Source organism: Erinaceus europaeus, chromosome 1 (genome assembly GCF_950295315.1).
Source record: "Erinaceus europaeus chromosome 1, mEriEur2.1, whole genome shotgun sequence".
NCBI classification, from domain to species: Eukaryota; Metazoa; Chordata; class Mammalia; order Eulipotyphla; family Erinaceidae; genus Erinaceus; species Erinaceus europaeus.
In genome coordinates this window covers 24,851,207-24,878,745 of record NC_080162.1, presented here as the reverse complement: position 1 = coordinate 24,878,745, position 27,539 = coordinate 24,851,207, and the positions used below count along the sequence as shown (strand labels likewise).

Here is a 27,539-nt window from a genome sequence, read left to right as displayed (position 1 = left end):
TCTCTCCACCTGCAGGGGAGAAGCTTCACGAGTGGTGAACCAGGTCTACAGGTGTCTCTCTCCACCCCCCCCCCTCAATTTCTGTCTGTCTTATTGAATAAAATAGAGAATGAAAAAGTGACTGCTGGGAGCAGAGGATTTGTCATGCAGGTACTGAACCCCAGTGATTAAAGGATAGGTAGGTAGGTAGGTAGGTAGGTAGGTAGGTAGATAGGTAGGTAGGTAAGTCTGTGTCTCTCCTTTCTTGAAGGATCAGTAGTACTTAGACAACAGTGAACATATGGGGAATGTAAGTGGAATGTTTCTTCAGTATATAGTGGTTGAGGAATTCGTTACATTTATCTCAGTATATTTCTTTCTTCAGGTTTATACTATGAAATTCAAAATAACGATATTCGAATGGAAATGGCATTTCATGAGGCCTCCAAACAGCTTCAGGCACGTGTACTTCAGGCACAAGTGCTGAAGCAGAAGAGCAACGGTACTGTGGAGTATGAAGAGGGGGGGAATATCGAATCCAGTCCAGGGCCTTGGAGAATGCCCAGTGCCTCTTCTACAACAGCAATGAAAATGGAAGGCTCAGGAGGTAGGACTAAGGAATGGAGAAGACGCATGGCTCCTGGAAAAAAATGATTGGTTTAGGAGTAAAATTGATGTATAGTTGGGATTCAGTAAATATTTGTCAAATGAGTAAGTAGGTGGAGTCTTGAGTTGCTTCAAAGATATGCAGACTCTGTCTAAATAGTTCCTTCTTCTTCTAGCCCTTTTTCCGTAGCCAGTCAACAGCGTCAGGTTGAAAGCTGTCAGGAGCTGCTTGTTGCTGGCTTTGAAAGTGACTGGGATCCATGTGGATTCAGTCGGCTCGGAAGGATCGTCAGTTTCCCCAATGAATGGGTACTCACGGGATGCACCACGAGAAGGTCGATCCAATGCATCCCGAAATAGTTGCTCATTCACATGACTGAAAGCCTGAAATATGGACTGTTGCTATTTTTAGTCTTAAGAGAATTTACTAAGAGGGGTGTCATTTTTAGCAGAGTAAATTACTTTCTCCCTCGTTCATTCCCAATATGTATGGTCCCTCTCTTGATCTTCTTTTTATTTATTTATTTACTTACTTATGTATTTATTTACTTAATTCTCCCCCATTCTTCTTTCCTCCATTTAAAAAGGTCAGTCATTCTAACGTGTTCAGTATGCTTTGCTTATGTTTCTTGTATATGTTATTTTTATATGTTGTTTCATATTGTTATTTCAACAGTCTTAGATTTGATTGACATTTTATAAACTACACACAATTAACATATACTGTTTGATGAGTTTCAGTGCATGAATGAACCCATAAAAATATTACCACTACCAAGGAAATCCTCATATCCAAAATGCATTGTCCCTTGTTTCTATTTATAGTCTTTCTCTTGTCTTCATTTCCAGACAACCACCAATTAGTTTTCTGTCATAAGTGATTTTTCATGTTCTAGAATTTTTTTTAATTTCAAGAAACAAATAGAATAAGTGTTCCAGGAGATGGCACAGTGGATGAAGCACTGGACTCTCAAGCATGAGGTCCAGAGTTCAATCCCTGGCAGCACATGTACCAGAGTGATGTCTGGTGACCTCTCTCTCCGTCTCTCCTTCTATCTGTCTCATAAATAAATAAATAAATAACTTTAAAAAATAAGATGGCTGTGGTCCGGGAGGTGGTGCCGTGGATAAAGCATCAGACTCTCAAGCAGCAGGTCCTGAGTTTAATCCCCAGCAGCACATATACCAGAGTGATGTCTGGTTTTTTTCTCTCTGGCCTCCTGTCTTTGTCATTAATAAATAAATAAAATCTTTACAAAAAAATAAGATGGAGCAGAGATATTCCTTTCCCTTTTCTATTATCCTCCTCCTTCCTCTTCTTTAAAAAAAAAAGAAAGACAGAAATAGAATAATACAGTATGTATTTATTGTCTTATTTCACTAAACGCAATTATTCTGAGATTCAAACATGTTGCCTATACTAGTTCATTCATTTTTGTTGTTGTTGTTGTTAAATGGTACAAAGGGTAAGGCAGTGTCACTGTATGTTACCTATTCGCCTGCTGATAGATATTCAGGATGCTTCCAGTTTATGACTAACAAAGTTGATATGGGGCCTCATCTACAAGTTTGTATGTAGGTAATATACCTTACCTTCATCCTCAGTTAAATAAGTAGCAGTTGAGTGGTCAGGTCTGTGAGTTATTTACCAGTTTGTTTGTTTGTTTGGTTGTTTTTCTTTCCTATGCACTTGGATTTTTTTTCAGATATGTCTGTGTCTTCTTATTTATTTCCATTATAGTGAGTGTCAGTTGAAAATAGTCATGACTAGGAAGGGGTAGATAGCATAATGGTTATGCAAAGAGACTCTCATGCCTGAGGCTCTGAAGTCCCAGTTTCCCTGCGCCACCATAAACCAGAGCTAAGCAGTGCTCTGGTTAAAAAAAAAAAAAAAGGAAGAAAATAGTCATCACTGTAAAACAATTCAAAGATGGGACCGGGCGGTGGCGCAACTGGTTGAGTGCTCATGTGACAATTCGCAAGGACCCGGGTTCGAGTCCCTAGTCCCCACCTGCAGGAGGAAAGCTTTGTGAGTGGTGAAGCAATCTTGCAGGTGTCTCTCTGTCTCTCCCTCTCTATCACCCTTCTCCCTCTAGATTTATGGCTGTCTCTATCCAATAAATAAAATAAAGATAATAAAAAAAACAATTCAAAGATAATTTTATTAAAGAGATTATTCAGAATGAACTGTGAATTCAAACCCAGAAAGAGCATCAGCTTTCTTTTTAAAAAAAAATTAATTTTTTACTGGATACAGAAAGAAATTGAGTGGGGGAGAGACAGAGAGATACCTGCAAACCTGCTCTTACCACTCATGAAGCTTCCCCCCTGCAGGTGGGGACCAGGGGTTTGAACCTGCGCCCTGAGCACTGTAATGTATGTGCTTAACCAGGTGCACTGCCACTCGCTCCCAAGCATCAGCATTCTCTGAGTGCTGGTCTAATCTTCTGAAGATTTGGTCTAAGTTATATATAATGTATGCTGGAGGGTTATGTTTACACAAAAGAGATAGATAATTCTTTTCATCGAGATGAAAGGAGATGCCTAACTATATGAAGGAGGAAGAGCGTCATACAATATCAAGCATTACATCTTATTCTGCAGGGTCAGCTATTATCTGTAGGAACAGCACAAGAACTGAAGCTCTTATTATTTATGTATGTATTATTGGATAGAGACAGAGAAAAATTGATAGGGAAGGGAGAACTGATTATTTTTAATACTTAAATAAGGTAAATAGGACTTTTCTCTTATTGAAGTTTTAATATTATGTAAAAAATAATATTTTCAGAAGGATGAATATCAAATGATCTCACTTACTAGTGGACTTATTAAAGTAGGAACAGGGAGGGAGAGCACAAAGTGAAACATGGACAGGACATAGCACCAAAGCAAAGGACTTTGGGGAGGGAGTAGAGGAGAAGGGAGGAAGAAAAGCTTTCGGGGACCTATTGCATAACGAAACTGTACGCATGTGTCAGTGACTGCACTGTAAAGCACTACCTCCCCAATCAATCAATAATGACTCTTTTCATCAGAATTCTTGAGATCCTGGGTTTAGAAAGCAACTCCTTTTTTCCAGGGTAGAAAAATCCCACTCCTTTATTTTGCATAGTACTATTCTTTTTCACTATCGATTTAGTATTGGTTGACAATGCGATGAAATGTTAAGGGTATAATCTCATACCTGTCTAAGTGGAGGGCACTGACCACATACATCATCAAAGCTCCGATGCCTTTACACTAAGCACAACCCTCCTCTTCCCCCCCCCATTCCCTCTAATAACCACCATAGTTTTAAGTCTGAGTTAGTTTTGCTGTTATTTTTCCACAACTTTATTTATGTTAGATATTTAAATTCCCTATATGAGTGAAAGTATCCAGTAATCATCTCTATCAAGTAACTTTTGGATAGGTATCTGATATTGTCATTACTTGGGTTAGTTATCTAAAGATTTGGACTAGAGATTATAGAAATTGGGGGGCAGGTGGTAGCGCACCTGGTTAAGTGTTCATATTACAGCGCTCAAGGACTCAGGTTCAAGCTCCTGGTCCCCACCTGCAGGGGAGAACGTTAGGAGTGGTGAAGTAGAGCTGCAGGTGTCTCTCTGTCTCTCCCCCTCTCCAACTCCCTCTCCCCTTTCAATTTCTGTCTCAATTCAATAATAAATAAAAATTTAAAAAGAGAGATTACAGATATTGTACCGTTAGTTTAGCTTGCATTTTTAATTTATTCAGAATATGAAATCTGTCCATATAATATTTAGAGAATATTTTTTACTCGAAAATTGATTGTACTTTAATTCCTTTAATAATTTTCAACTTAAAATTATTATTGAGGTAACATTGGTTTATAACATTGTATTGGCTTCAGGCATATAGATTATAAATAAAGGACTGGGTGGGGAGTCTGGCAGTAGCGCAGTGGGTTAAGTGTAGGTGGCACAAAGTGCAAGGACCGGCTTAAGGATCCCGGTTCGAGCCCCCGGCTCCCCACCTGCAGGGAGCCACTTCACAAGTGGTGAAGCAGGTCTGCAGGGGTCTTATTTTTCTCTCCCCCCTCTGTCTTCCCCTCCTCTCTCCATTTCTCTCTGTCCTATCCAACGACATCAATAACAACAATAATAAAACAAGGTCAACAAAAGGGAATAAATAAAAATTAAAAGATAAAGGACTGGGTGGCAGTCCACATAGTTGAATGCACATATTACAATGCACAAGGACCCAGGTTCAAGCATCTGCTCCCTACCCAGAAGGGGAAAGCTTCCCAAGCAGTAAAACAGTGCTGCAGGTATTATACTAGCTGTCCCCCTTCCCTCCCAATTTCTTTTTGTATCTAAATAATAAATGAATAAATATTTAAAATAAAAAACATAAGAATTTAACCCAGTAAATCTGAGAGTAATGAAGAAGAACCTGAGAGTAATGAATACATTTTTAAATAGATTATAAATCAAGAACTGTGGGAATTGAGTGGTAGCACAGCGGATTAAGCACATGTGGCACAAAGCACAAGGACCAGCATAAGGATCCCGGTTCTAGTCCCCGGCTCCCAACCTGCAGAGGAGTCACTTCACAGGAGGTGAAGCAGGTCTGGAGGTGTCTATCTTTCACTCCCCCTCTCTGTCTTCCCCTCCTCTCTCCATTTCTCTCTGTCCTGTCCAACAAAGATGACATCAATAACAACAACAATAATAACTACAACAATATAACAAGAAGGACAACAACAAGGAATAAATAAATAAATTAAAATCAGGGGAGTCGGGCTGTAGCGCAGCGGGTTAAGCGCAGGTGGCGCAAAGCACAAGGACCGGCATAAGGATCCTGGTTCAAACCCCGGCTCCCCACCTGCAGGGGAGTCGCTTCACAGGCGGTGAAGCAGGTCTGCAGGTGTCTGTCTTTCTCTCCTCCTCTCTGTCTTCCCCTCCTCTCTCCATTTCTCTCTGTCCTATCCAACAACGACAACAACAATAATAACTACAACAATAAAAAACAACAAGGGCAACAAAAGGGAACAAATAAAATAAATACTTTTTAAAAAATCAGGATTGGTATACACCACGTTGTGTTTACCACCAAAAGTCGAGCTTCCGTCCTTCACGCTCCAGTTGACTCCCTCAACCTTATTTATTAACCCCTCCTCACCCTCTTCTTCTAGAAGCCACTGTTCTGTTGTTATAATCTAATAGTTTGCTTTTTGCTTTCCTTTGTCCACCCGTTACTTTTGTTTCTTTATCTTCCACACATAAATGAAATGACACAGTGTTAGTTTTCCTCTGTCTGATTCACTTCACTTAGTATAAAGCCATCTAGAGTAGTTACCTTTTTAATAGTTGATGCAGAAAGACTTTTACAGTAAAATGTCATCTCTTTTGGACCAGGAGCTACGTTATCCATTCTAGATGAATTTCTTGAAGAATCTTCCAAATTGCAGTCTGAGTCACAAGAACCCCTTTTCACCGATCCAAGTGTCAGTCAAAAACCATCCAACCAGTATATCAAGGATATTCTAGAAAAAAAAGGTAATTAGAAATTAAAACTCTACTTGAAAGAAAGACGTAAAGAAACCATTACAAGACAAGGATGCAAAAATCTAATGATTACCAAAATGGGAATCTTAACTTGTTTCAAGTCGATTCTTTAATCTTCTGCATTGTCTAAATTCCTTCATATGACTAGGCTCTCAGATCCAAACTCAGTAATACAATCTTCCAGTGATCAAGGATTATATTTAGTTCAGCTATCTAGAGACCTGTGTAATCCTAGCAATGGTTCTTCATTTTTAGACAACCTATAGTAAGACAGTAAAAGCTGTGTTCCATACTCAGCATGTTCTGTATACATCTTATCCCCCCTTTTATAAATCTTTTACTTTTATTTATTTATTATTATAACCAGAGCAATGCTCATCTTAAGCTTATGGTGGTACTGGGGATTGAACCTGGGATTTCAGAACCTCAGGTGTGAACATCTTTTTGCATAACTACTATATTATTTCCTCAGTTGCTAAAACCCTGTGTATTTGGCTATGCCTTACATTTGAAACCACCAGTAAGCCATCCTTAAGAAGCTCTGATCTCCTTTTTTTTTGGGGGGGGGCACATTTCTATAGAGCAATCTACTACTTTCTAAATTATAATCCCTCTCATATATTTAATTAGAATACTCTCCCTGCTTCCTTAGTATATCAGAGTTTCTGTCATTTTTTCGTTGCATCTAATCATCACTGCTTTTAATATAATACTTTCAGATACATCAAAATGTCAAGATTCATCAGTTTGGCTACATCTCAACTCTACCAATATCTCCCAAAGTCATGTCACTATCTTCATGGAGACTATACGTTTCTTGATGAAGGTCAATGCTGTGCAGGTTAGAGTATCTGGAAAGGGGAAAATAGTCGAGCTAATTGCTTTTCTACCCAGACTGATATCTTTACAGTATTAAATATGTGTAAAGCAGTAGCTGGATGGTGGTACATGGTACATCTGGTTGAAGGCACATGTTACCATGCTCAAGAACACTGATTCAAGCTCCCTGTCCCCATCTGCAGGGGGGAATCTTGATGAAACAGTGCCAGCAACTGAAGCAGTGCTGCAGGTGTCTCTGTTCCTCTCTCTCTCTACCTCCTCCTTCTTTCTCAATTTCTCTCTTTGTCCAAAATAAATAAAATTAATAAAACTATATATATATATTTGCATATGGAGCAGAAATTAAATATCTGCTTTTAAAAGTACACAATAGCCTGAATGAGATTTATATCCAGGCATGAACCACTCTGTATAGAGAACATCAAAAGGCCCAATGCCAGTCTGCTCCGTAGAATGCCAGCCGAGCAAAATTATGCTCCTAAGTCATAGTCAGCCTATTGCCATTTAATTTTTGGAATTCATATTATTGTGAATATCAGTGTTTCATAAGAACCTATTTCTATCCTCCTCCTTCTCTAAATTCTAACCTAATGAGAGACAAATATACCATATTATAGGAAGCATAAGAATGTGAGGTATTTTATTAATAAAACTGGGCTAAAATTGGGGCTGGTCTGCCCCATACTGATTCCCATAGACATCAATACACAGAAGCGCTAGAGAATCGCAACCTCATCCCAAGAGTGCTCTTTAAGTTTTGTCTGTTATAGCAGAATCAAGAAGCAAATCCACGAGGAAAGCAGCAGGAGAGAGCAAGATGGAGGAGCCAAGAGGCCTTGATCCTGCTGAGTAAACAGTCCACTTGAGGGCGGGTGGGAAAGTCCATGGAAGCAAGGAAGCGCGCTCCAGAATTATACACTGGGCAGGACTGAGTCTCGTTAAACACGACCTTTTAACACACTACCACTTTCCCAGTAGAGAAACAGGCTCTATCTCTCATAATAAGTCACTGTTGGGTTAAAGAGAGGCTGCAGTAGAAGTGCGCAGGGCTTTCATGACAGAGGTCCCCTGTTTCGTACTCCAACACCACCAATAACCAGAACTGAGTGGTGTACTTAACATAATTATTACCCTAGCCCTATCTAAGAGCCAAGATACCAAGGAAACAACTGCAGACTTTTCCCTGGTATGTTCCTAAGAAGGTACAAGTGTTAGTAGAAGTTTCTTTATTATAAGATATGATAGAAACAGAGACCAAAAAAAAGTTTCAGGGTGGAGGTAGATAGATAGCATAATAGTTATGTAAAGAGACTCTCACTCATGAGGCTCCAACATCCCAGGTTCAATCCCCTGCACTGCCATGAACCAGAGCTGAGCAGTGCCCTAGTAGGAAAAAAGAAAAGAAAAGAAAAGAAAAGAAAAGAAAAGAAGGAAGGAAGGAAGGAAGGAAAGAAGGAAAGAAAGAAAGAAAGAAAGAAAGAAAGAGAGAAAGAAAGGAAAGAAAGAAAGAAAGAAAGAAAGAAAGAAAGAAAGAAAGAAAGAAAGAGGGAGTTGGGCAGTAGCAAGTGGGTTAAGCGCACGTGGTGCAAAGCACAAGGACCAGCATAAGGATCCCAGTTCAAGCCCCCGGCTCCCCACTTGCAGGGGAGTCACTTCACAGGAGGTGAAGCAGGTCTGCAGATGTCTATCTTTCTCTCCCCCTCTCTGTCTTCCCCTCCTCTCTCCATTTCTCTCTGTCCTGTCCAACGACAGCAGCAACAATAATAATAACCACAACAAGGACAACAAAAGGGAACAAATAAATAAATATTTTTTAAAAAATAATTTAAAAAGAAAGAAAGAAAGGGAGAGGGAAAGAAAGGAAGAAAGTTAGTTCTCCCTCTCCTTAGCAAATACATTTAACTCTGTCAGTTTTGCAGATCTTACATAAAACTTCTTTCTTCTCTGTCTTCTTACCCCTCTTCTCCTTCTCCCCCTCCTTCCTCCTCCTCTTTCCTCCTCCTCTTTCCTCCTCCTCCTTCCTGTCCTCCTCCTCCTAGCCCTCCTCTTCACTAGGGCTCAATGCCTGTACAACTCCAGCATGATTCCCAGTGGCCATTTGCCTCTTTCTTATTTTTTTCTTTGTTTTTAATGGAAAGTGAAAGAGAACAGCTGGGAGGTAGGGAGTATGGGAGGGAGAGAGGAAGGGTAGCTGGAAGAAGGAAAGGTGATATACCTGCAGTATTGCTCCACCTGTTGTGAAACTTGCCCCCTGCAGCTGAAGACCAGAGGCTTGAACCCAGGTCTTTGCACATCTTATCATTATATTACCAACAAGTTACCTTGCACATGTTACAAATTTGCAAAACGCCCACCTGCGGGGGAGGGGGGATGTGGGGGGAGCTTCACCAGTGGTGAAGGAGTGTTGCACTTGTCTCTTTTTCTCTCTCCTTCATCTCCTCCTTCCCTCTCCATTTCTCTCTGTCTCTATCCAAATGAATATATAAACAGTGGTCATGTGATGGCACATCAGGTTGAACACACACATTACAGTGCACAAGGGCTTAGGTTCAAGCCTCTGAGCCCCACCTTCCAGGGGGAGCTTCATGAACAGTGAGTTTGAGTTTGCTTCAGGTCTCTCTCCACTTCTTTCTGTCTCTATCCAAAATAAATTTGAAAACAAATTTGCAAAACCGACAAACCCCTGGTAATATGTGCAGGGTAACATGGTGACCCCCACCACCCAGCCCCTGATCTTCGAGAAGCAGTAAACCCAGAATGGTGCAATATTGTAGCTTGTTTGCTTAGAAATGTCTAAATGAATTGCTCAAAGTCATCTGCCGAATGTTTATCATGCACATCTAGTGTGCTGGAGCTGATGAGCACTTCTTTCTATGCTCCTTATTATTTAATATGAGAGACTGAAACTTCAGCATAAGGGACATGGAGCTGATGCCACGCGATCACTTACATGGCCCTTGTCATTGACTTCTCCTTGCAGTACGTGCACAGAGTGCTTGCACATGAGCTGCTGTGCCCACAAGGAGGCCCGAGCTGTGAGTATTATCTGGTGCTGGCACAGACACATCTTCTCAAAAAGGACTTTGCTAAGGCAGAGGAATACCTTCAACAAGCAGCCCAGATGGACTACCTGGTAACCACTTTTCTAAGAGCCTCTTGAGTTTAGTTTGGAGAAGAGATGAGCTGGTTTTCTTAAAGGCAGCAGTGCCGTGTCATGGGTAGAGTCCCGGTTTTAGGAGGTGAAAGTCATCAGCTGTCAGCAAACTCATCTATCTGTTTTTAAGGCTTGCTTTTCTTAGAGTCACAAGTTTTGCAAAAAGGTAGTTAAGAGATAAGAACAGCTTTTTTTTTTTTTTTTAGCAGATAGTTTACTGATTCAAAATCTTCTGGACTTTGTTTTCTCATTGTGAACACTATCTTAGTTATAATTGAGTATAACTTTTAAGTATACTTTTCTTAATACTTAACCCCAAGGACATGACCTGGAAGAATTCCAGAAGAGAGAAAGAGCGCGCGAGATAACAATATAACCTAGTACAACTGAATACCCTCTTTCTAAATAAGTGCTCTGAGAGCAAGGAAACAGGCTAAATCTGTACTGACACATTAAGCAGAGACCATCAGTGTACTTTGCAATACCACCTCACCCCAGACCCTTGTTCTCTGCTTTCTCAGAACCCCAATGTCTGGGGTGTGAAGGGCCACCTCTATTTTCTGAGTGGAAATCATGCTGAGGCCAAGGCGTGCTATGAGCGCACCATTAGTTTCGTAACGGATGCTTCTGAAATGCACTTCATCTTCCTTCGCCTGGGGCTCATTTATTTGGAAGAAAAAGAGGTAAAGAATAGACGATGGGCAGTAAGTCAGGTCATGGTCTGAAGCCTGATGACATTTCAAACATATCCATTTTGTGAACTAAAAACACTAAGAATGATGACATATTTTCACCCACAGGTAAATGACTTACCCAACATCCAATCACTAGGAATTAGAAGCAGGAATAACATATATTCAGTCTAATATTAGAGTCTATGGTTTTAACTGTTGATTACTGGACTGGGGAGGCAGTGTAATGGTTATGCAAAAATGCTCTCATGCCTAAGGCTCTGTGGTCTCAAGTTTAATGCCCAGCACCAACATAAGTCAGAGTTTAGCAGTGGTCCAATAAAAAAATTAAATAATAATAAAACGAATTTATAAAATTTGTTTTCAATAAATATAACATTTGTTAACTTTTTTGTTAACAATAATAGAAACCATTCTTCACTTGACTTAAGTGGTAGCGTCATGGGCTTCAAAAGAAACATTTCTTAATTTCCCTTTCAACACCAAGAATTACATTTGATTCAGTTGAGATTAAGTCCACTTCACACACCTTATCTGACTCTATCAACTCCACTCCAAATTCTAGGAAACACCCACCAAAACCTTCTAAAAGAAAAATTTTATTGTGAACTCTCCTCTCCCCTCCCCAACCCCTCCCCCTCCCCTCACTAAGAAAAAAATTATTGTGGAAAATTTCAAATATATACTAAGTAAACAGAAAAATACAATGAACCAACATAGACTCATCATCCCATTCCAGTAATTATTAATGTTCTGCCAAAGATCTTTTTCCTTCATGTTTCTGCTGTAACTTCAGTACATTTGCCCCCACCCACTTACACAAAGTCCAGATTTGCTTCTATTCAAAATAAAATAACAAGAAGTTATCATGCTTTATAATTTAAGTAGGAAATCTGTCTACTTTCAATTTTGCTGTGAACCTAAAACTGCTCTTAGAAATTAAATTTTACAAATGTGCGAAACAAACCTCAGTAACCAAACAGTCTCTGAGATGCTATGAAAACTGTAGTGGTTATCAGAATGAAAGGGTAGCAGAGTGGGGCAGATGGAAGGGCACAAAAACTTTGCTGGTGGGTGCACTGAGTTAATATACACGTATCTGTGAAGGTGTGAAACTATACTCCTGAAATCTTACAATTATGTAAACCAATTAATAAAATGGGTTTGAAATAACATATTTTCCAAGGACACGTTTAACTTAGAATGCTCAGTAGTGCAACTACACAAGTCCCATGATTATCTCAGCAATGCAGTGTTGAAAGTTTCAAGAAGAATGGTAACTTGCTGGCGCTTTCTCGCTACAGTACGAAAAGGCGAAGAAGACCTACCTGCAAGCCTGCAAGAGATCACCTTCATGCCTTACCTGGCTCGGATTAGGAATCGCCTGTTACCGGGTAAGAAGATGAACACTTTGAGACTAGACCTAAACAAACAAAAAGTCTTGATTTCTTGGTCTTCCAAACTCCCTTGGAGGTTGTGATCATAGTCAGGTGGCAATCATGGTCGCCCTTTCTAATGAAAAGTTACTTTTTAGAGTTGTTTATAGTAAAGGTCAACCTGAGTTAGAAAAATAAAACACGGGGGCCAGGCAATGGTGCACCTGGTTGAGCAAACACATTATAGTGCAAAAGGACCCAGGTTCAAGCCCCTGGTCCCCACCTGCAGTGGGAAAGCTTCATGAGTGGTGAAGCAGAGCTGCAGGTGTCTTTCTGTCTTTCTCACTCACCCTCTCCCCTCCCCCTCTCAATTTTTCTGTCTCTATCCAAAAATAAGTAAGTATTTAAAAAAGAAAAATAAAATGTCTTTTAAAATACCTTTAAAAAAATCTGAACCGTGGTCTGGGAGGTGGCACAGTGGATAAAGCATTAGTCTCTCAAGCATGAGGTCCTGAGTTCGACCCCCTAGCAGCACATGTACCAAAGTGATGTCTGGTTCTGACACTTAAAAGAGTTCAAAGCTTTACTGCTGCGCCATCTCCCAGACCACCATTATTAATGTTCGTTTGTTTGTTTGTTTGTTTGTTTTTAACAATGCCAGGGGTAAAATTTGGGATCTCTGAGAATTCAGGCATGCAGGTCTTGTGCTCTTAACACTGAGATATCTCTTTGTTCCTTGAGTGATTTTTGAATTTCTGTCTTAATGATATCAGTATCTAAAGAAAACAGAAAACAGAAACATGACTTATGCTGAATAGTGTGCATACTTTCCTATACTTTGAGCAGTGCTGTCAGGCTTCTGCCGGTCGAAGTGTTTTACATCACAGCAGAAAGGCATGTGGCTTATGTGTAGGTGACTACAAGTTCTACCTGGCCTGAGATAGTCCCTTTGTCCCAGTGTATCTGTTATGACCGGCTTGTTCATTTTTCATTTAGTGTCCTGGTTGGCACACTAAATTTATGATATCCTTACTAATGTATTCAAACCAGAAACATCATGCAGACATCAAAATTCATTTTTCAGACAACTTGGTAATATGAGAAGATTCCAGCTTAACTGACTACAACAAAAACTACCTTAATTATCAATTTACAAGTCTTTTTTATTTTCTGTCAAGTTGGAGGAACTCACAGAGGCTGAAGATGCTCTCTCTGAAGCCAATGCACTGAACAACTGTAATGCTGAAGTCTGGGCATACCTATCTCTGGTCTCCTTAAAAGTGAGTGTTCATTATCCTTGCACAATGTCCTTTTAGAGAAGATTAGTGGTCTGGGAGGTGACACAGTGGATAAAGCACTGGATTCTCAAGCATGAGGTCCCAAGTTCGATCCCCAACGGCACATATACCAGAGTGAAATCTGATTCTTTCTCTTTCATCATATCTTTCTCATTAATAAATAAGAATTTTAAAAAATCTTTTTGAAAAAGAGAGATTAGTGAGGAGCCAGGTAAAGCAAGGATAGTATGATAGCTATGAATGCATGATATTTTGATTCATTCGTTATACTGATGATGAAAGCAAGGCCAAGTCTTGGAAACCTCTGCTTGGAATGTGCTTTAAAATCATATACCCACGTGCATTGGTCTGGAAAGGAGAGTCTAAGGATGAGAGTGAACCCTTTACATTTGGTGGTCAATGTGAACGGGGTAGGGTGGGCCAAGCCAACTGATTGGGGCAGAGGTGAGGAAGCTTCCCTGTGGCACTTTGCTTTGTCTCCAGCCCAGTCCATGCTAAGCAAGGCCAGTCCTGTTTATGTCCTGCTGCTGTGCCACGTGTGTGGCCCAAGTTCAAGCTTGGCCCTCACAGCATTGAAGGAAGCTGAAATGTTGTGGTCTCTTAAACTTTCTCTCTCTGCCTCTTTGTCTCTGTCACTATTTTTTTTTTTAAGTAATTAATTGGGAGTCAGGCTCAGCGGGTTAAGCGCAGGTGACACAAAGCGCAAGGACCGGTGTAAGGATCCTGGTTCAAGCCCCCGGCTCCCCACCTGCAGGGGAGTCCCTTCAAAGGCGGTGAAGCAGGTCTGCAGGTGTCTTTCTCTCCCCCTCTCTGTCTTCCCCTCCTCTCTCCATTTCTCTCTGTCCTAGCCAACAACAATGGCATCAGTAATAGCAGCAATAAAACAACAAGGGCAACAAAAGGGAATAAACAAATAAAATAAAAACAAAATTAAAAAGTAATTAATTAAAATTGAAACTTGTGTATAACAAAAATTTAAGTACTTCATTATAAATATTTGAAGCATTTATACAGGATTAGTATCCTATATATATATATCCTATTTTAAGAATAATAAAACCGGGGCCAGGTGATGGCACACCTGGTTGAGCGCACAGGATACAATGCGCAAGGACCTGGGTTCAAACCCCCAGTCCCCACCTGCAGGGGGAAAGCTTCACAAGTGGTGAAGCACTGCTGCAGGTGTCTCTCTGTCTCTCACCCTCGCTATCCCTCCCTTCCCTCTCAATTTCTGTCTCTATCCAATCAATAAATAAAGATAATAAAAAATATTTTTAAAAAAGATTAATAAAACCTACATTCAAGAAGCAGACTGTATTTAAAACCTGAGTCCTCCAGTTACTAGTGTTATAACTCTAGCAATTTATTTATCCTCTTTCTACATAGATTTATCTACAGATAAGGAATTATAAATAGTAGTTGTCTCATAGGGTTGTTTTGAGAATTAAAGTATGTAAAGCAACTGAAATACTATAATCCACAAGTAAACATAATATAAGCATTGGCCTTTTCATAGTTCATAAGCATGATAATTGGGTTTTCTCGAAGTTATGTGAGATGTGCCATCCATAAACCTTCTTATGATATCAGCACATTACCCATCAGACATATATAAAGATAAATACAGATAGATAGATATATGATGTGTGTTAGCTGTTGTTAACAAAACGGCTTAAATCCCATAATGAACAACAAAGTGTCTTGAAGCTTTTTGAAATGGAGGGTTTCTTTTCTTTCATATATGTGTTTGTGAATATCTGCTTTCCTCCTTCCTCTATCAATTTTGAGGTTCTTAACCAAAATATGGAATTCTTTTAGGCAGAAGTATCTGTAGCAATGTACTCTTCCCCCCTTATGTTTATGATATGCCATCATCACCAGTTCTTGTTCTTCTTCTTTTTCAGGCTAAACGCCAACTAGAAGCTGAGCAGGCCTACAAGTATACAATGAAGGTATGATGCAGATGCCTTCATTCTCATATGCTCCCCCCCCCCCCCTTTGCCAAAGCACTGCTCGACTCTGGCTTCTGACAGTGTGGGCTTTGAACCTAGATGCTCAGAACGAACACCAGGCATCAGAGTCTTTCTGGATAACCATTATGTTATCTCCCCCGCCTGATGCTTTGATTCTTGGTACTGTACTTAGGAAACTGGGAGAGATGTGTTGACTTAATTCAGGACTTTAGAGCATTTTAGTGATGTGAATACTTTTATAGAGACTTTTATTACCATCCTTGACATTTTCATGGGGCTATTGGATTTGGAACAATTATCGTGGGAGACCCTTTACTACTACTTCTTTTTTTATTTCTTAGTTATTTATTTATTTTCTTTTTAAATTTTTATTTATAAAAGAAACACTGACAAAAATCATAGGATCAGAGGGGTACAACTCCACCTCTACTACTTCTTTAAAGACTAGCTTAGTAAAAAAAATAGATGGACCTGAATTATAGTCCTAGTTTTACTGTTAAATACTGTATTGATCCAATTCCATCAAAACTCAGAGAGAGAATAGGGAAAAGGAAGTACATTCAGAAGTAAGTGTGACTTAGAAAGGAAAAGAAGGCAGGACCATAGGAAAAAATGAATATATATATACAGTTATAGTCATATATATAGTTATATATAACTATATATATGTATATATGTAGTTATAGTTAACCCATATCTGTGACCTTGGAATATATATATATATAGTTAACCCATATCTGTGACTATATATATATATATATAGAGAGAGAGAGAGAGAGTTATAGTTATAGTCAACCCATATCTGTGACCTTGGAATATATATATATATGAATATATATATGAATATATATATAGTTAACCCATATCTGTGACTATATATATATATATATATATATATATATGTAGTTATAGTTATAGTCAACCCATATCTGTGACCTTGGAATATATATATATGAATATATATATATGAATATATAAATATAGTTAACCCATACCTTGGAAGAACTACTGCAGTTTCCAATGGAGGGACACAGAACTCTGGAACTCTGGTGGTGGGAATGGTCTGGAATTATACCCATCTTATCTCATAATTTTGTAACTATTAAATCACAAATAAAAAAATTACTGTGTTAACTTCTCTAGGACTCATTTTACTCATGTAAAAATAAAGGTCTAATCCAGGAGTCAGACACTTTTCCCCATAAACAAGAAATATTTTACATATTTTACTTGTTTTATTTTAGTGTGAAAGATACAGAGAGAGAAAGAGAGAGAGAGAGAGAGAAAGGAGGAGGAGGAGAAGAGGAAGAAGAAGGAGAAGGAGAAAGACCAAAGTACTGCTCAGCTCTAGCCTATGATTATATGGGGGAATTGAACCTGGGACTGGATCCTCAGACATGAAAGTCTTTTTACATAGCATCATACTATCTCCCCTGCCTAGAAATATTCTAGACTTTGTGTGTCAGGTGGTCTCTATTGATATTCTGCCCATACGGTACAAAAATAGCCATAGACAATACATAAAATAATGTATTTCAAATAAAACCTTGCTTGCAAAATCAGGAAAATGCCTAAATGTGACTCCAAATAGTTTGCCAGTCCCTGGGCCATTCTATCAGTTATGAATTATAAGATATTTTACATGAAATACAATGGATTAAACAAATTAACACTTCTTATTTTTCTCATCAAATAAAAAGTTCAGGGTTGCTCCCACATTCTTTGAATGTCATCAGAGACCCAACCTCTTATCTTTTAGTACCATAGTAATAGCATGCAGGTTCTATTCAGTACCATAGTAATAGCATGCAGGTTCTATTCAGTACCATAGTAATAGCATGCAGGTTCTATTCAGTACCATAGTAATAGCATGCAGGCTCTATTCAGTACCATAGTAATAGCATGCAGGTTCTATTCAGTACCATAGTAATAGCATGCAGGCTCTATTCAGTACCATAGTAATAGCATGCAGGTTCTATTCAGTACCATAGTAATAGCATGCGGGTTCTATTCAGTACCATAGTAACAGCATGCGAGTTCTATTCAGTACCATAGTAATAGCATGCGGGTTCTATTCAGTACCATAGTAACAGCATGCGAGTTCTATTCAGTACCATAGTAATAGCATGTGGGCTCTATTCAGTACCATAGTAATAGCATGCAGGTTCTATTCAGTACCATAGTAATAGCATGCAGGCTCTATTCAGTACCATAGTAATAGCATGCAGGTTCTATTCAGTACCATAGTAATAGCATGCAGGCTCTATTCAGTACCATAGTAATAGCATGCAGGTTCTATTCAGTACCATAGTGATAGCATGCAGGTTCTATTCAGTACCATAGTGATAGCATGCAGGTTCTATTCAGTACCATAGTGATAGCATGCAGGTTCTATTCAGTACCATAGTAATAGCATGCAGGCTCTATTCAGTACCATAGTAATAGCATGCAGGTTCTATTCAGTACCATAGTAATAGCATGCAGGCTCTATTCAGTACCATAGCAATAGCATGCAGGCTCTATTCAGTACCATAGCGATAGCATGCAGGTTCTATTCAGTACCATAGCAATAGCATGCAGGTTCTATTCAGTACCATAGTAATAGCATGCAGGCTCTATTCAGTACCATAGTAATAGCATGCAGGTTCTATTCAGTACCATAGTAATAGCATGCGGGTTCTATTCAGTACCATAGTAACAGCATGCGAGTTCTATTCAGTACCATAGTAATAGCATGCGGGTTCTATTCAGTACCATAGTAACAGCATGCGAGTTCTATTCAGTACCATAGTAATAGCATGTGGGCTCTATTCAGTACCATAGTAATAGCATGCAGGTTCTATTCAGTACCATAGTAATAGCATGCAGGCTCTATTCAGTACCATAGTAATAGCATGCAGGTTCTATTCAGTACCATAGTAATAGCATGCAGGTTCTATTCAGTACCATAGTGATAGCATGCAGGTTCTATTCAGTACCATAGTAATAGCATGCAGGCTCTATTCAGTACCATAGCAATAGCATGCAGGCTCTATTCAGTACCATAGCGATAGCATGCAGGTTCTATTCAGTACCATAGTAATAGCATGCAGGTTCTATTCAGTACCATAGTGATAGCATGCAGGTTCTATTCAGTACCATAGTAATAGCATGCAGGCTCTATTCAGTACCATAGTAATAGCATGCAGGTTCTATTCAGTACCATAGTAATAGCATGCAGGCTCTATTCAGTACCATAGTAATAGCATGCAGGCTCTATTCAGTACCATAGTAATAGCATGCAGGTTCTATTCAGTACCATAGTGATAGCATGCAGGCTCTATTCAGTACCACAGTAATAGCATGCAGGCTCTATTCAGTACCACAGTAATAGCATGCAGGCTCTATTCAGTACCATAGTAATAGCATGCAGGTTCTATTCAGTACCATAGTAATAGCATGCAGTTTCTATTTCTCAGTGTTGCAAAACAGCCACGGTAGCTATCCAGAAGATCCATGTTTCAGGTATAATAAAGAACAAAAAGGGGGTGGGGTAGATAGCATAATGGTTATACAAAGAGACTCTCACTCCTGAGACACAAAGTCTCAGGTTCAATCCCCCTTACCACCATAATCCAGAGCTAAGCAGTGATCTGGTCTAAAAAAAAAAAAAGGAGAAGGTTTGAGCCCCCAGTCCCCACCTGTAAGGGGAAAGCTTTACAAGTGATGAAGCAGTGCTGCAGGTGTCTCTTTCTCTCTGTCTCCCCTACCCTCTCGATTTCTGGCTGTCTCTATTCAATAAATAAAGATAATTAAAAAAAATTTAAAGGAGAAGCAATATGTTTCCTTTTTATAAATAAATAAATAAATAAATAATACATAAATAAAAATATTTTAAAAAGGAGAAGGAGGGGAAGGGGGAGGAGAAGGAGGAGGAAAGGATAGGTTAAAGGGACAAAATCGCTGTTTTACTTCTCTTTACAGAGTGATAACTTGAGCTCATATTTCATCGGCCACAGTGGGCCATGAGATAATAGCTGCAAGGGAAGCAGTAATTACAGCTTTTTAGCTGGTTGCATTGTTGTCCTGGAAAGAATCAGAAGATTCAGGGCCTGCAGGAAAGCTCATGTGGGAAGTAGTTATGCGCATGAACCAGGTTTAAGCCTATGGTACACCACATGGGAGTACTTTGCCAATGAACAAAGCATCAATACTGTTCTCTCTCTTTTTCCTCTCTCCTCCCCACCCCTTCTTCCTATCCAAAAAAGTTAAACCTGGAACAGTGAAACCCTGCCCCCCCAAAAAATGATTTTATTAGTAAGAAAGGAGGAGATATTTAATAGCCAACAAGACATCTCTATTACCCATCTAGATTCTAAAATTAATTCAAATCTAATGTCTTTGTTTCCTTTATATCATTTGTAAAATGGAAATATTGTGTTCGTTGAGCTATGTGAACTCTAACAAAATACTCAAATTCTGAGTGCTCATATCACATTCTAAATGTTTACAAAGTCAATATGCCTACCTATGTAACAATACAATATGCTAAAGTCTCTTGGGCGGGGGAGAAAGCATAATGATTATGTAAAACAGACTCTCATGTTTGAGGCTCCAAGGTCCCAGATTCAATCGTTGGCACCACCATTGGCCAAAGCTGAGCAGTGCTCTGGTATGATGATGATGATGATGATGATGTCTCTTAATAGAGACCTTACTGTGAAATACGGAATGTAGGAAGATCCAATTCTACCCCAATGGACAATGTTCTTTAACTGTGGCTTGGCAATTGTGGGGTCTCTACACAGCTATATCAGGTATAACAAGTATCCTTTTTCCCCTCCTACAGCTGAAACTGAAAGACGAGGCTCTGCTTGCAGAGATCCACATGGTACAGGAGACAGTTGGCTTTGGAAATCCATCTTTTTAACACCTTTTCAGCTTAAGAATTTTCTATGAGGCTTTGAGGTATTTTCCTTCCCACAGAAATCAAACCCTAAAAGGTTCATCATATGAAGCCTGGAGATGAAGAACAGAAGGCTATTTGCCATAAACAGAAGCTCTTATTTTGTTTCCTAACCCTGCATTACTGGATGCTTTACTCATTGATAGTTAACTTTCTGATAATAAAAAATGAAAACAAGAGATTCAAAATCACCAGTGTAGTTCTATCACTAATTCAAGTAAATTGAAGCATATATAAACTGTACCTATCTGTGTAAACACACACACACACACACAACACTATATTGAGCTCACTATTAGAATTTCTGATGATAGTGTTATGAGAGATCACTGCTGGAGAGGAAGGAAGTAACTTCTAAGGTTCCCTAGCCAGACTCACTTACTAGAGTTGGGAATTAAGGCATCATTCTGTAAGGCAGACTTAAAAAAAAAAAAAAAAAGAGCATAATCATTTCTGCCAGGCCCTTTGAATTTGATGGTGAGCCAAGTAGTTAAAATGAGAGGACTTTGCCTAAAGAGGAGACACTGAGTCACTTTCACCACAGGTATCGTCATAGATCGAAACCATACAGAGTCCATGAAGGTGCATACACCACTCCTGCAGCAAAATAGGGAAAGCGATCCTTCCTCCCTGACTCCCCTCTTAGAGGTGCAGAGCGCTGGAGGGAGGTAGGAGAATAGACAAGTGAAAAGCACAGTAAACACAAGAAGGATAACATCCACTACACTCATTTGTAAGTCTTCTCTAATCTCGTTCTTAACACTAGCTCCATGGCGAAGTCTTCTCAGTTCTCCCTTTCCCATTCTCCCAGCTCTGTGTACTTATCACCCACTCCTAGTCTCCGTAAGTGTCATCGTCCCCCCACGACTGTGAGCTTCTCAGCCAGGGACCGCACAGGGCACTAGCAGGTGCTCAAAAACCATTTGCCGGGTCGAGTGGTAACGCAGTGGGTTAAGCGCAGGTGGCGCAAAGCGCAAGGACCGACCTAAGGATCTGGATAGGAGCCCCCGGCTCCCCACCTGCAGGGGAGTTGCTTCACAGGCGGTGAAGCAGATCTGCAGGTGTCTGTCTTTCTCTCCCCCTCTCTGTCTTGCCATCCTCTCTCCATTTCTCTGTCCTGTCCAACATCATCATCAATGACAACAATAATGATGACCACAGCAATGATAAAACAACAAGGGTGGCAACGGGGGGGGGGGGGGGGATAGCCTCCAGGAGGAGCAGTGGATTCGTGGTACACCGAACCTGTGATAACCCTGGAGGTCAACAACAACAAAAAAACATTTGCGGAAAAGACACACCTAGGGAGCATTTTGTTGTTGTTTAATTTTATTGGTGACTTAATGATGATTTACAAAATTATAACAGGGGTATAATTCCACACCGTTCCCACCAACAGAGTACTGTACCCCCATTTCCTCCAAAGGAAGCTACAGTAGTTCTCCCAAGGTCACAGATACGGGTCGACTATCATTTCTACGACTATCTGTATTTGTACATATTCGCCCTTTTTTCTTTCCCACGGAAGTCTGCTCTTCCTTTCCAAGGCAAACCTATACTTATTACTACTTCTGAAAGTCCCTCCTTTTTTCTTTTCTCTCTGGGTCCTGATGGGATTGGACCTCAGAGTCCTCTGGTCATCTTGCCCCTATTTTTTCTTCCCCTCTGGGAGTGTGGACCAAAACTCTTTTTGGGGTGCAGAAGGTGGGAGTTCTGGCTTCTGTAACTGCTCCTCCGCTGGACGTGGAATTTAGGGAGCAACTGTTTACTACAGTCGCCGGCTCCCGGGATTCTCCTAATACTCCCTTGCCGCAAGGCGGCGCGCTGTGTGGCCCGCACCACACACAGTTGCGCGCGCGCCTTTTTTTTTTTTTTTTTTTTTTTTTTTTGCAGTACTTTAAGGTACTCGCAGGGTCGCCGTGTTGCATCATGGGAAGCATAGGGGCGGAAGCGGAAGAGGCCTGCCGAGAGGCCCCTCCTCCGTCGTCTCCGGCCGCTGGTGCTTAGGTCCCGGCGGAGGCCGGCTGTGAGCCTCAGCTTCCTCGGGCTGGACCCTGCGGGGCGCTCCCCGCGGCCAAGGAGGCGACTGAGCTGACTTGTGGGGGCGACGAGACTCTCGCCGGCTGCACCATGGTCCAGCTTAGTGAGTGGGGGGCCCCGAGCGACCCTCCTGCGGCGGTCACCGGGCGGGGGGCTTCGGACCCGGGGGAGCGGGGGCGGGGGGGAGCGAAGCCATCCGTCCCAGGCTGGGCGGCGGCAGCCGGGCCACCCGCTCCGTCTCTGCTCGCCGAAGCCGGCTGAGGCCGTGGGCTTCATTCCTCGGCAGCCGGGGCTCCGCCGTGGTCGGCGGGAGGGGCGGGAGGGGGCCGAGTCTCGGCCTGACCGCCGCGGCCAGCGGGACCTGCTCGCCGCCTCACCCGCCGGTGCCCGACAGCGCCCGCCCTGGCCAAGGCCTATCACGGCGGCTACCTGACCATCCGCCTCGCCCTGGGCGGGTGCACCAACCGGCCTTTCTACCGCATCGTGGCCGCCCACAACAAGAGCCCCCGGGACGGCCGCTTCGTGGAGCAGCTGGGCTCCTACGACCCTCTGCCCAACAGCTGCGGGGAGAAGCTGGTGGCGCTCAACCTGGAGCGGATCCGCCACTGGATCGGCTGTGGCGCCCACCTGTCCAAGCCGGTGGAGAAGCTGCTGGGTAGGTCCCCCCCCGACCTCATGGGGGGCTGTTATTTTATCTGCTGTTAATGAGAGGGAGAGGGAGAGAGAGGAGGAGAGAGGGGGAGGAAGAGAGAGAGAGAGAGAGAGAGAGGTAGGTCGGGGAGGTGGCGCAGGGGTAAAGCTTTGGACTGTGAAGCATGAGGTCCCGTGTCTGATCCCCGGCAGCACATGTGCCAGAGTGATGTCTGGTTCTTTCTCTCTCCTCCTATCTTTCTCATAAATAAATAAAATCTTTTTTTAAAAAAGGAAGAGAGAGAGAGAGAACTAGACAGACTAGACAGCACTCTGGTACATGAGCTGCCGGGGATCGAACTCAGGACCTCATGCTTGAGGGTCCAAGTGCTTTATCCACTGCGCCACCTCCCCGACCACTGTATTTATTTATTTATTTACATTTATTTGCCTTCAGGGTTATCGTTGGGGCTCAGGGCCTGCACGCTAATCCCCTGCTCCTGGAGACCCATGCTTTCCATTTTATTGACTAGGATAGAGGGAAATGGAGAGGGAGAGAAAATTGCTGCAAACCTGCTTCCCCATCCCCTGCAGATGGGAAGCCGGGGGCTGGAACCCGGGTCCTGCGCGCTAGTACTCTGTGCGCTTAAGTGGATGCACCACCACCAGGCCCCCAGGGTGCTTTACCTTGAAGGCCGTTCCTGGCATAATGAGAGGAAAAGGTGTTTTTTTTTTTGCCTCCAGGCTGTGGCAAGCCCTTTTGAATTTGCACACTTTCCACTTTGTGGACTCCTTCATGAGACTTTTTGGGATTTTATTGTATGTATTTTTTTTTTTTAAACCAGGGCACTGATCAGCTCTGATTTATGGTGGTGTGGAGGATTGAACCTGGGACTTAGGAGCCTCAGGCACAAGAGTCTTTTTGCGTAACTATTATGCTATCCACCCCTGCCCTCTTTGGGAGATTTTATGCCAAAAATACTGGCAATATTATGTCCTCAGTGGTTGGCCTGTCACGTTTGTTTTGTTGTTGTTTTGCCATCAGGGTTGTTGCTGGGGCTTGGTACCTGAGTAAATCCACTATTCCTGGTAGCCATTTATCCCATTTATTTGTTTGTTTTTAATTTTTTATTATATTTACTATTGGATAGAGACAGCCAGAAGTCGAGAGGAAGTGGGAGACAGAGAGGGGAAGAGACAGACAGACACTTGCAGCCCTGCTTCACTTAACAAAGCTTTCCCCCTGCAGGTGGGGACCAGGGGTTCAAACCGGGGTCCTTGAGCACTGCAACAGTGCCACCCCTGAGGGCACACTATATACTTACTAGTGACTAGGGACAGAGAGAAATTGAGAGGGAGGGAGGAGGCAGGAAAGAGACAGAGAAAGCCACCTGCAGCCCTGCTTCACTAGTGAACCTTTTCTCCTGCAGGTGGGGACTGGGACTTTGAACCTGAGTCCTTGCACACTGTGATGTGTGAGTTTAGCAAGGTGTGCCACCGCCTGTCCCCTTTCAATTTTTTTTCTTTTTTTGGATAAAGGCAGAGAAGTAGGGCAAAAAAGGGAGAGACACATGCAGCCAACTCCACCGCAAGTAAAGCTTACCCCCTGCAGGTGGTGGCTGGGGGCTTGAACTTGGGGCCTCGAGTATAGTAACTTGTGCACTCTACCTCTCCCCCTTTTTTTCTTTTTTCTTTCAGGTTAGGAAATAGACTACATCTTCGGTCTACTTGTAAATGTGTAGAAGGAAGGGCGGGTGGGAGGGGAGCTTGGAGAAGATGTAGGACAGTTTGGCAAATGAGAAGCATTTGTAAATCTCTGCTCTAGACCAGGCCTCTGTTAAAACTACTCAGTAAGGCAGAGTCCCCAGGGAAACATCAATTTGTATTGTGTTGCAAGGAATGAAAATCCTGTTGCTTTTAGGTCTTTCTGGCTTCTTCCCTCTGCATCCCATGATAATCACAAATGCTGAGAGACTGCGACGGAAACGGGCACGTGGAGTCCTCTTGGCGTCTCAGAGCACAGATACAGAGACTGCAGGAACAAAAGAAAGCTGACTTCAGTGCGGACAAGGTCAAACCACTTGTGTAGAAGTCTTGGAATTTTACTAGATTCACATGTTAATAAATAATAGTTTTAAAGTTTCTCATGCTGTTCTTGTTTTTGCCTGGTTTGTTCTTATTTAATTTAATGCTGGTTCTAGATACTGGTTAGCTTTTGCAGCCTTCATCTGGCAAAAGAAAGTGGCTTTTGAGTGGAGGTGGACTTTTGGGTTGGGCCTTTGGTCTCTTAGTTGACTGTCTCCCATGTCTCCATGGTTTACAGCCTCTAGTCGACATGTCCATGGCTCATGGAGAACACTGAATTACTTTTTGTTGTTAAAATTTCTGAGGCTCTTGCCGGGCCGGCTAGCTTCACGGTGGTGAACAGAGACGCGGAGACAACGGCTGGGCAGGGAAGCTGTATTTCTTTATTCAGGAACAACGATTCACAAACTAAGACAAACTAATCACCAAACAGAACTCTGCTGTCTCTTTGCGGCGGCGCAAGCACTCTTTCTTTGAGTGCGAGAGTGCGAGAGTTCCTGAGTTCCAGAGTAAGGGAGAGGGTTCCTGAGTTCGAGAGTGCCAGAGTTAGCCAGAGTTCCTGAGTTCCCCAGTGACCGAGTTCCTGAGTTCCGGAGTTCGAGAGTGCGAGGGTGCGAGAGTTTCTGAGTTCGAGAGTAAAGGAGAGGGTTCCTGAGTTCGAGAGTGCCAGAGTTAGCGAGAGTTCCTGGGTTCCTGAGTTCGGAGAGTTCTAGAGTTGGAGAGTTCCTAAGTTCAAGAGTAAGAGGGAGTGCTTGTGCCGCTGCAAAGAGACAGCAGAGTTCTGTTTGTTGATTAGTTTGTCTTAGTTTGTGAATCGTTGTTCCTGAATAAAGAAATACAGCTTCCCTGCCCAGCCGTTGTCTCCGCGTCTCTGTTACCCGCCGTGAAGCAAGCCAGCCCGACCAGAGCCTTCCGAATTTTAACAACAACTTTTTAAAAAATATATAGTTATAGACCTATATTATCTTGCTTTGACATGTAATGTCAAGTTTATAAAATTATTAGGAGTTTTTAGGACTATGATCTATATTTAAAAAAATAAGGGACCTACATATATCCTAGGCTGAAGATTGCAAAGTAGGAGTATCTCCATTTATAGATTGAGATGATGAGATTCAGAGGTGGAAACTTGCACAGGCCACATAGTTTTAATACTGGGCAGAGCCACTCTGGCTATCTAGAGAGCACTTTCATACATATTGCTTGGGAGTGTGCACAGAAAAGAGACTTCAAAATTCAACTTGAGGGGCCAGGTGGTGGCGTGCTACCCAGTAGAGCACACAAGGTAACCACCCTCAAGGACCCAGGTTCAAGCCCCTATCCTCACCTGCAAGGGGGAAGCTTAAGGAACTGTGGAACAGTGCTGCAGGTATCTATCAAAAAGAAAAAAAAAATGCCACAGAGAGTAGAAATCCATCGATAACCCTGGTAGTAAGAAAAAATTCAACTTTCAATGTCTGATAGTATCACATCAGTAATCACGAGTTTGGTAATAAGTGATAAGCTACGTCGAAATAAAGTACATGATATTGTCTGCTTCACTGAAAGACTGCAGAATTGTGTTTCCACAAACAGATTAGTTTGAATGTACACTCTGTGTAATAAATACTAAGTCATGGTGTAAGGCTTACAAACCTTTCAGAGGGGATTCTAAAGCTCTGTTGATGTTCAACTTGTTTTATTCTCTGCATTTTATCTTCTTAGAGCAGTCACCGGCCACTTCAAATTCTGGTTATCATAAAGGTTCCCCAAGGGTTATCACTGGTTCACCTCCACTTGCTTTGAAGAGACTTTAAAACCAGCACAGGCCAAGAAGAATTTCATTTTGTTTTGATCTGGACCTGGGATACCAGAGAAATGTTTTGAAAGTCATAGTATCTGTGGGAAGTTTAAATGATTGGACTGCCCTGGAGAATTTGAGCTCTTAGGAGAAGCTTTAATTGGTCAAGCAAAGAAAAATGTGACTGAAAAGTTTTGATGGGAGGGTTAAGATATGAACATTATTTTGAGCCAACTGAAGTATTCACTTTGTTCCCTGATCTCTACTTGGATCCTGAGCTCATCCTCCCCAGGATTGCCAGTTTTCTCTAGTACTACCATTCCTTAAGTCGCCAGGCCCGAATTTCTTAGACCATATTTTGGATGCTAGCATCAATCAGCCTATCTTACTACCACCTCAAACTCAACATGCTCAAAGCTAACTTTGCACTTCAGAAAGCAATTAAAGACTTTGCTTTAGCAGTTTATATTTTTATTTAGATGAAGTTTGGGTCATGTTAGCTCCATCAATGTGGAAGGTGACTGGGAATCTAAAAGGTGAGATTCTGCAATAAAGTGTCCATCTAGGGAGTTGGGCGGTAGTGCAGCGGGCTAAGCGCACCTGGTGCAGA

At 41.7% G+C, this 27,539-nt stretch overlaps 2 protein-coding genes and 1 non-coding gene across 10 annotated transcripts in view; all 3 read left to right on the top strand.

Annotated features, from left to right (window-relative positions):
- Nucleotides 1–20,585, top strand: part of CFAP70 (cilia and flagella associated protein 70) — a 95,382-nt gene extending 74,797 nt beyond the window's left edge. For 6 of the 7 annotated variants that reach the window (XM_060204593.1, XM_060204790.1, XM_060204650.1 and 3 more), the window contains 9 exons: nucleotides 365–586; nucleotides 5,967–6,107; nucleotides 6,836–6,957; nucleotides 9,937–10,089; nucleotides 10,632–10,793; nucleotides 12,107–12,196; nucleotides 13,357–13,458; nucleotides 15,381–15,428; nucleotides 20,278–20,585. In XM_060204593.1, coding sequence (XP_060060576.1) covers nucleotides 365–586; nucleotides 5,967–6,107; nucleotides 6,836–6,957; nucleotides 9,937–10,089; nucleotides 10,632–10,793; nucleotides 12,107–12,196; nucleotides 13,357–13,458; nucleotides 15,381–15,428; nucleotides 20,278–20,358 — 1,121 coding nt within the window. In that variant the 3' untranslated portion in view covers nucleotides 20,359–20,585. The remainder of the gene's footprint in view (nucleotides 1–364; nucleotides 587–5,966; nucleotides 6,108–6,835; nucleotides 6,958–9,936; nucleotides 10,090–10,631; nucleotides 10,794–12,106; nucleotides 12,197–13,356; nucleotides 13,459–15,380; nucleotides 15,429–20,277) is intronic. The other variant, XM_060204723.1, reaches the window with a different exon arrangement.
- Nucleotides 14,981–15,084, top strand: LOC132532466 (small nucleolar RNA U13). Its single transcript, XR_009544419.1, has one exon. It is a non-coding gene; the product is annotated as a small nucleolar RNA U13 (small nucleolar RNA).
- A 1,762-nt stretch (nucleotides 20,586–22,347) lies between the features above and the next one.
- Nucleotides 22,348–25,207, top strand: MRPS16 (mitochondrial ribosomal protein S16). 2 transcript variants are annotated; one of them, XR_009553217.1, is made up of 4 exons: nucleotides 22,348–22,537; nucleotides 22,829–23,089; nucleotides 23,659–23,786; nucleotides 24,986–25,207. XR_009553217.1 is itself a non-coding variant. In XM_007539404.3 (3 exons), the coding sequence occupies exons 1-3, from the start codon at nucleotides 22,525–22,527 to the stop codon at nucleotides 25,117–25,119; spliced, it is 408 nt and encodes a 135-aa protein (XP_007539466.2). In that variant the 5' UTR covers nucleotides 22,348–22,524; the 3' UTR covers nucleotides 25,120–25,207. The 2 variants fall into 2 exon arrangements, 1 of the variants encoding a protein (XP_007539466.2); XM_007539404.3 differs by lacking the exon at nucleotides 23,659–23,786.
- The last annotated feature ends 2,332 nt before the right edge of the window (nucleotides 25,208–27,539 follow it).

Excerpts from the sequence above, each read along its gene's own strand:
- MRPS16 (XM_007539404.3), top strand. Across the intron at positions 23,090-24,985 it reads GCCGGTGGAGAAGCTGCTGG|GTCTTTCTGGCTTCTTCCCT; the intron begins GTAGGTCCCCCC and ends TGTTGCTTTTAG.